The following is a 6,134-nucleotide window of genomic DNA, read 5'->3' on the forward strand; positions in this document are numbered from 1 at the left end:
CCGCCAACGATGATCACGGGGCAAATCAGAAACCCACTCTTCGTCCAAGCGGTAGCGCATGTGCTGCGCGAACGCACGATGTCGTTGCCAAATACACACACACACACAGACGCAGACGCAGAGGGTCAACCGTGGCACTGCCCAACGCCGTCCACTTGCAGGTGGAGCGACTGATTCACTTGTCTTCCCCCCCTTTTTGTCCCTGTCGCTGCGGCGGGGAACACGGACGCCGGGGCTCACTGCCGAGTCGAGTTGGCGTGGCGTCCTAATTGGTGTGGGGCCTACTTCTGACAAGAATGACAGTTCTCCCATTGACGTCGTTTTTTTTACCGTTTTAATGTATCTCTCCGTGACCACCGCGCTGGGAACGCCACTGCCGCCGCCGTATCGCTTCACTGCTTCCCTTGCTGCTCGCCTCGACGAGACGAGGCGTTGGCGCGCTCACGCCAGATGCTTCGCGCTGAATATCGCGCCACGTGAATGCATCGTTGTATGCCCTTATTGGGGGTAATGCGAGATGATACATAAAAAAAATATGATAGTCATGTTGACCATTATATCCAGGCATACACCCAGACACACCTACATATACACACACATACACACTTGCTCTCTTTCTTTCTTTCTCTCTCTCTCTCTCTCTTTCGCTCGTTTTTTTCGTTTTCGCGTTGCGTGAATCCTTCTTCCTTCCCGCAGAGAGTTCATATAAGGCATCTACGCAGGGGCTGCTGTCCTACATGCGTGACAGGCGTTCTCTTCTGGGGCGCAGGGGCGACGACAGGGATGCGATGGCCCCCATTGCCGCAGACAGCAAGAGGCGTTCACGCGCACGTAAGGAGCAAATCCCGCGCCTGACATTCAAGGAAATCCTTCTCCGTGTACTCTTCTTTCTTGTCGTCCTCGGGGTCCCGCTGTGGATGATCTATAGCTTTACCCCATTCTTCGTGGTGCAGCGGCTGCAGTGTCGGGCTGTTGAGAAGCTCTGGGGTGATGCCACAGTGCGTGCGATGGAGGACGGATACCACCGCTACGAGGCGTCACCACCGCGCTTTCCATCACTTGAATACAACAAGACGATGATGTGGGGAACATACGAACCAGGCTTGCTCTTTGCAATGAAAACGCGTACACCGAAGCCAGTGTACATTGGCATTGGGTGGTACGACGAGGCTGGGATGCGCCCTGTGCGGCACAAGATGGCAGATGTGCTGTCGCTAGAGGGGCGCCGAGATGACACGAACGAGGAAGTTATTTCCGACGAGAAGTCGAGCGACTTCGAGGCGTGGTGGACGGTGCACGACGGAGTTCATTATGGCCGCCAGTATGTGCGGGACGGCATCTGCAAAGTAAACATTGAGTTCTTGAAGAGCCCATCAGGGGACACGTGGCACCTGCGCGTGCACAGCCAAATGGATGGAGCAAAACCGATGGTATTCGTCGTGTATGTGGTGAACGAGGGCGGCGACGGCATCGAGCCCGAAGCAGCAGCGGACGCAGGAGACAGCTCATGGAACCCTCAGATTAGGAGTGAGTATGAAGACGCTGAAGGACGACGCGAGGGATTCACATTACTCCTGCGCGACGACCACAACCCGTTCTTCACACCGCCACTCTGGAAGGCGCACGGCTGGCACGCTGCTGCCGGTGAGTTCCTACGCGACGTTGACCTCCGCAGCGTGCCTTCAAGCGCGCACCTGTACGCCAGCGAGCATGTTGGTGGAGAGCACTGGAAAGGCCCCCCGAGCGGCACGGCTGCACATAACGTGATGGTGTTCCGTAAGCGTTACGAATCAGACTTTCGGATTGAGCTTTCGATGCGTCATGCTTCACATCTTATCGTGGACGGCCAGGACGCAACAGCACACCACTCCTTTGTGCCGACCTATGACGCACTGACGACGTGCCAACTCACAAACGCCTTTCGTCAGCGGGAGAAAGGGGTTCTGCAGCGCATGCGTCAGATGGTTTCGTCAGGAGCAAATGGCTTCCGTGCTCATCGCAAGTTGTACATCAACAGGGCACGTCGTGTACTCAGCGGTGCACTAGGCTCGTGGGGGTTCTGGCGTGGGCGCTACCTGTACGCGAACCCGAACATTGATGCATTGTGGGATAATCAAGGAAAAGCAGCAGCAGTGCAGTCTGATGACCAACTGCAGGAAGCGACGTACGACGTTTCAGCGTTCGGGGCTGTTCCCTCACGTGTAGACGTGACCCACGGTGATCTGACACTAACAGGGATGCAACTTCTGTTCATGCTTCGATGGAACAAGGAGTGGGTAAAAGAGTCCATTGCATCTTGGCTTGTGGATACACAAAATCAGAGTGATGGTTTTATTCCACGACGAGCAGTTTTCACCCAGGAATCCCGTTCATTTACTGTGCCATCTGCGCGGTACGAACATCTTACATTCACAGAGGCTCCAACAATCCTGCTTCCTATCCGTGAACTGCTCCGTGAGGACCAAGGTGGTACCACTCAGAAGGCCTTCTTCGAGATGGTACTTCCACCTCTGCGTCGCTGGCGGACATGGTTCCACACGACACAGAGCTCCAGCAGTAATCCAGCAAGCCTAGAAGCTCTCGCTGTTGCCTCTACTGGTGGCGCATCAGCATCGGCAGAGGGGGATGGAGCCCACGCGCCGCCAATGTACCGGTGGCGTTCACGTGACGACTACCGCATCACGACTAGCGGTATGCCCGATTATCCCCGACCTGTATGTGACGGCCACCACACAAAGGAGGCCCACGTGGACCTATTTTCCTGGGTGGCGCTGCTGAGCACAACCATTAGTGATATCGAACGGCACCTTGGTCTTGCCGAGAGTATCCCTAAGCACCTGTGGATAAAATGGTTAGACGAGGCACATTGGGATTCAGACAATCAGCGCTACGCCGATCGCGTTGGCTGCCCAGGTAGACCCTTCTCGCCATACGTGGGGTACGCCAACCTCTACCCATTTATCCTTGGCCTCCTCGACGACAATGCGCGTGCACACACAGTTCTTGACCTTATCAAGTCAGATCTCATGACGCCATACGGTGTGATGTCTGTTTCATACGACGCCGTGCGGACGGCCCGAACCGCTGGGCTCCGCCACGACAACCGCTGGATGGGTCATGTGTGGGTGCCGGTGAATGCCCTTCTGCTGCACACGCTGCGGTCGAAGTACGTCGCCCGTCTTGGGGCGCCTGCGGAGGAGCTCTTCCAGCGGCTGCGGCTCTCGGTGGTGGAGGCGGCCGGCGGCTCCCACACGATGGCGGAAGCGCTGAACCCTGTGACGGGTGCGGCCGAGAGCACCGCGTCGCTCGTGGGGTACCGCGCTCTGTTGCTCCTGCTCATGGAACAATACGACTGAAGGCTAACGATTTTTGTTGAGGGGCAACAGAGAGATACGTTAACCGGCGCAACCTCGTGGGGGGTGAGTGATAAAAGGTAAGAAAGATATGGTGAGGGGTCGGGAATGAGGGAGCGTTCTGCGATGCACAAAATATCTCCCGGAGGGGAATGCGTCAGCAAGAAAGATCACCTGTAGGTGGCGTGACGAAAGACGGGCAGAACAGAGGGGATGTGATTAAGCTTCGTTCACCATTATGCCTTCCACTCCGCATTTTCTCTCGTTTCACAGACAAATCTTGCCTGTGTGTCTCTGCCCCCAGTGGTGTGCACCTGTTTTTTATCTATTCTCTTCCGTTGTGCATGCATGTTTGGTGCAGTGCCTGAGTTGCTCTCTTAGCGTCGCCACATCCACAAGCAAGCGATGGGCCACCTCGACCAATGGCGTTCCCGGCAAAAGATCGGCATGGGCAAGGGCGCACGCCACTGCGTCATCTGCTCCAACCAGAAGGCTCTCATCCGCAAGTACGAGCTCAACGTGTGCCGCCAGTGCTTCCGTGAGAACGCTGAGCACATTGGCTTCACGAAGCTTCGTTAACACAGCACCCATTAGCACCACCGACTAATGAGAGCGGAAGGCGAATAGCATCATTATTTTTCTCTGTTTATGCTCCCTACATCTTCCCACGTAAAATATTTTTTTTTTGGTGGTTCGCGTGGCCCAGCCGTCGTGCTTTCCACGCCGATATTAATTCTCACCCTATTGTTTCGCTTATACCAAAGGAAGGACGAAAGGTAAACAATACGTTAGCTCCATTATTCACTGTACACTTTGAGCAGCGCGCTAGCTGCATTAATGGTTGTATACGGTAAAAACAACAAGGAACACAGAGAACAAACATCCATCGGCGGATACACTCCTCTTATTCGCAATGATTGAATCACATCAAAATAACGTCAATAATTCCCTTGATCACAAACGAGAGAATGTGCTACGACGTTACATCATCGAGGCTCGTCAAGCAGATTTGGAACGAGCACGAAGAACAGCAATAAGGATAAAACAAGAGGAAGAAGCGGCAAAAAAAGAAATGGAGCGCGACAAACAAAGAAGAATAAGAGAAGCTGCACGGCGAAAAAAACAGCTGGAGCAAGAACTCTTAGCAGCACTCACCAAAAATGTAAACGAGGAACAACAAAAAGCCCAGCAAGCACAACGACAACGGAAAGACGGGAAGTCTCAGAGGAATTACGTGCGGTCTACGCAAATCAAGGCAAAAAGGCGTGCTGTCGAAGAATTACAAGCAAAAAATCAACAGCTTCTTGCCGAGGCCCGCCGTGCCGAGGCCGAGGAGAAGAAGGCACGCGTTGAGAAGGTCAAGGAGGAGACCGAGGAGGGCCGGAGGAAGCNCCGGAGGAAGCTGGAGCAGGAGAGAGAGAGGAAGGCGAAGGAGGCCGAGGAGACGAAGCGGCTGCTGGAAGAGGAGCGCCAGGCTGCTCAGAAGAAGCGTGAGGAGGAGGAGCGCCGCCTAGCGGAACTGACGAAGCAGCGGCGGGAGGGGTCGAAGGCCCGCAGGGAGGATCTGCAGAAGCAGCAGCAGGAGGACCGCCGGAAGACCAAGGAGCAGCTGCAGGCCGAGACGGAGGAGCTGCTTGCCGAGGCCCGCCGTGCCGAGGCCGAGGAGAAGAAGGCACGCGTTGAGAAGGTCAAGGAGGAGACCGAGGAGGGCCGGAGGAAGCTGGAGCAGGAGAGGGAGAGGAAGGCGAAGGAGGCCGAGGAGACGAAGCGGCTGCTGGAAGAGGAGCGCCAGGCTGCTCAGAAGAAGCGTGAGGAGGAGGAGCGCCGCCTAGCGGAACTGGCGAAGGAACGCCGCGAAATGTCTAGGTCCCGTCGTGAACAAATGCGTATTAGGAGTTTGGAGGCAAGGAAGAGGGCTACCGATGATTTTAATGCTTGGATCGAGGATGCTGTGCAGACTGAGGCAAAAAGGGCTCTGATTCGGAGACAAAGGTTGGAGGAAGAAGAGTTGAGAAAACGTCAAGTTTATTCTTTGGCTCGTAAGTCAAGGTCTGCTGAAATACGTCGCCAAAAGCGTGGGCGGGACGCCCTTTCTGTGGGTTGCGACAGTATTAGGGGTGCTAGTGTGGAGTGTTAGGTAGAACGTTTATGTAAGCTTGGCTCTTATGCTGTGAGACAGGGGCGGAATATTTTTCCGTATATATATATATATATATTTGATTGATACATGTGTATTGTGTTTTTTTTAACGTGATACATGTTCTGCCGTGGTTGATGTTTGACTTAGTAGACGGCTTCTTTTGTGTCTCTGGTGTTTGCAATTGGCAGGCGCTATGATGTGTTGTTGGTGAAATCATGTAGTATACGTTGTGACGAAAGCAAAAAGGAGAATGGCTTCTTTATTTTTGTTTGGTGTGCCCAGGGGGGGATTCTCTTCTATCCCGGTAGCTTTTCTTTGTAACACGATGAAAATGAGATGTATGGTGTGGGATGACGTTGGAATCTTATTGATGGGACGTAGTGTGATGTACAGTGTGAGGGGTGGGCTGAGTGAGGTGAAGCAGATGTATTTGAGAGGGCGCATTGGGATGAGGAAATTTTTTCCGCCTGGAAGCGTTTTGTTCTTTTTTGAATACCTCCACACAGCAACTCTCTTTTGTGGTTTTCCGGAACCGCGTGATGTATGTTTCTCACGACGCCGTGCGGACGGCCCGAACCGCTGGGCTCCGCCACGACAACCGCTGGATGGGTCATGTGTGGGTGCCGGTGAATGCCCTTCTG

General features: G+C 54.2%; 4 protein-coding genes across 4 annotated transcripts; all 4 read left to right on the top strand.

Moving 5' to 3' along the window:
• Positions 1–58: 58 nt before the first annotated feature.
• Positions 59–511, top strand: DQ04_01231140 (hypothetical protein; the record flags this gene model as incomplete). The annotated part of the gene is made up of 1 exon (XM_009310426.1): positions 59–511. The coding sequence occupies one exon, from the start codon at positions 59–61 to the stop codon at positions 509–511; it is 453 nt and encodes a 150-aa protein (XP_009308701.1).
• A 277-nt stretch (positions 512–788) lies between these two features.
• On the top strand, positions 789–3,356 carry DQ04_01231150 (mannosyl-oligosaccharide glucosidase; the record flags this gene model as incomplete). Its single annotated transcript, XM_009310427.1, has 1 exon — positions 789–3,356. One exon carries the CDS (start codon positions 789–791, stop codon positions 3,354–3,356), a length of 2,568 nt encoding a protein of 855 aa, XP_009308702.1.
• A 1,069-nt stretch (positions 3,357–4,425) lies between these two features.
• On the top strand, positions 4,426–5,490 carry DQ04_01231160 (trichohyalin; the record flags this gene model as incomplete). Its single annotated transcript, XM_009310428.1, has 1 exon — positions 4,426–5,490. One exon carries the CDS (start codon positions 4,426–4,428, stop codon positions 5,488–5,490), a length of 1,065 nt encoding a protein of 354 aa, XP_009308703.1.
• A 343-nt stretch (positions 5,491–5,833) lies between these two features.
• Positions 5,834–6,134, top strand: DQ04_01231170 (hypothetical protein; the record flags this gene model as incomplete). The annotated part of the gene is made up of 1 exon (XM_009310429.1): positions 5,834–6,134. A coding segment is annotated over one exon (301 nt), but the record flags the coding sequence as incomplete, so codon positions are not given.

Source organism: Trypanosoma grayi (assembly GCF_000691245.1).
Source record: "Trypanosoma grayi strain ANR4 Tgr_123_V1, whole genome shotgun sequence".
Lineage (NCBI taxonomy): Eukaryota > Euglenozoa > Kinetoplastea > Trypanosomatida > Trypanosomatidae > Trypanosoma > Trypanosoma grayi.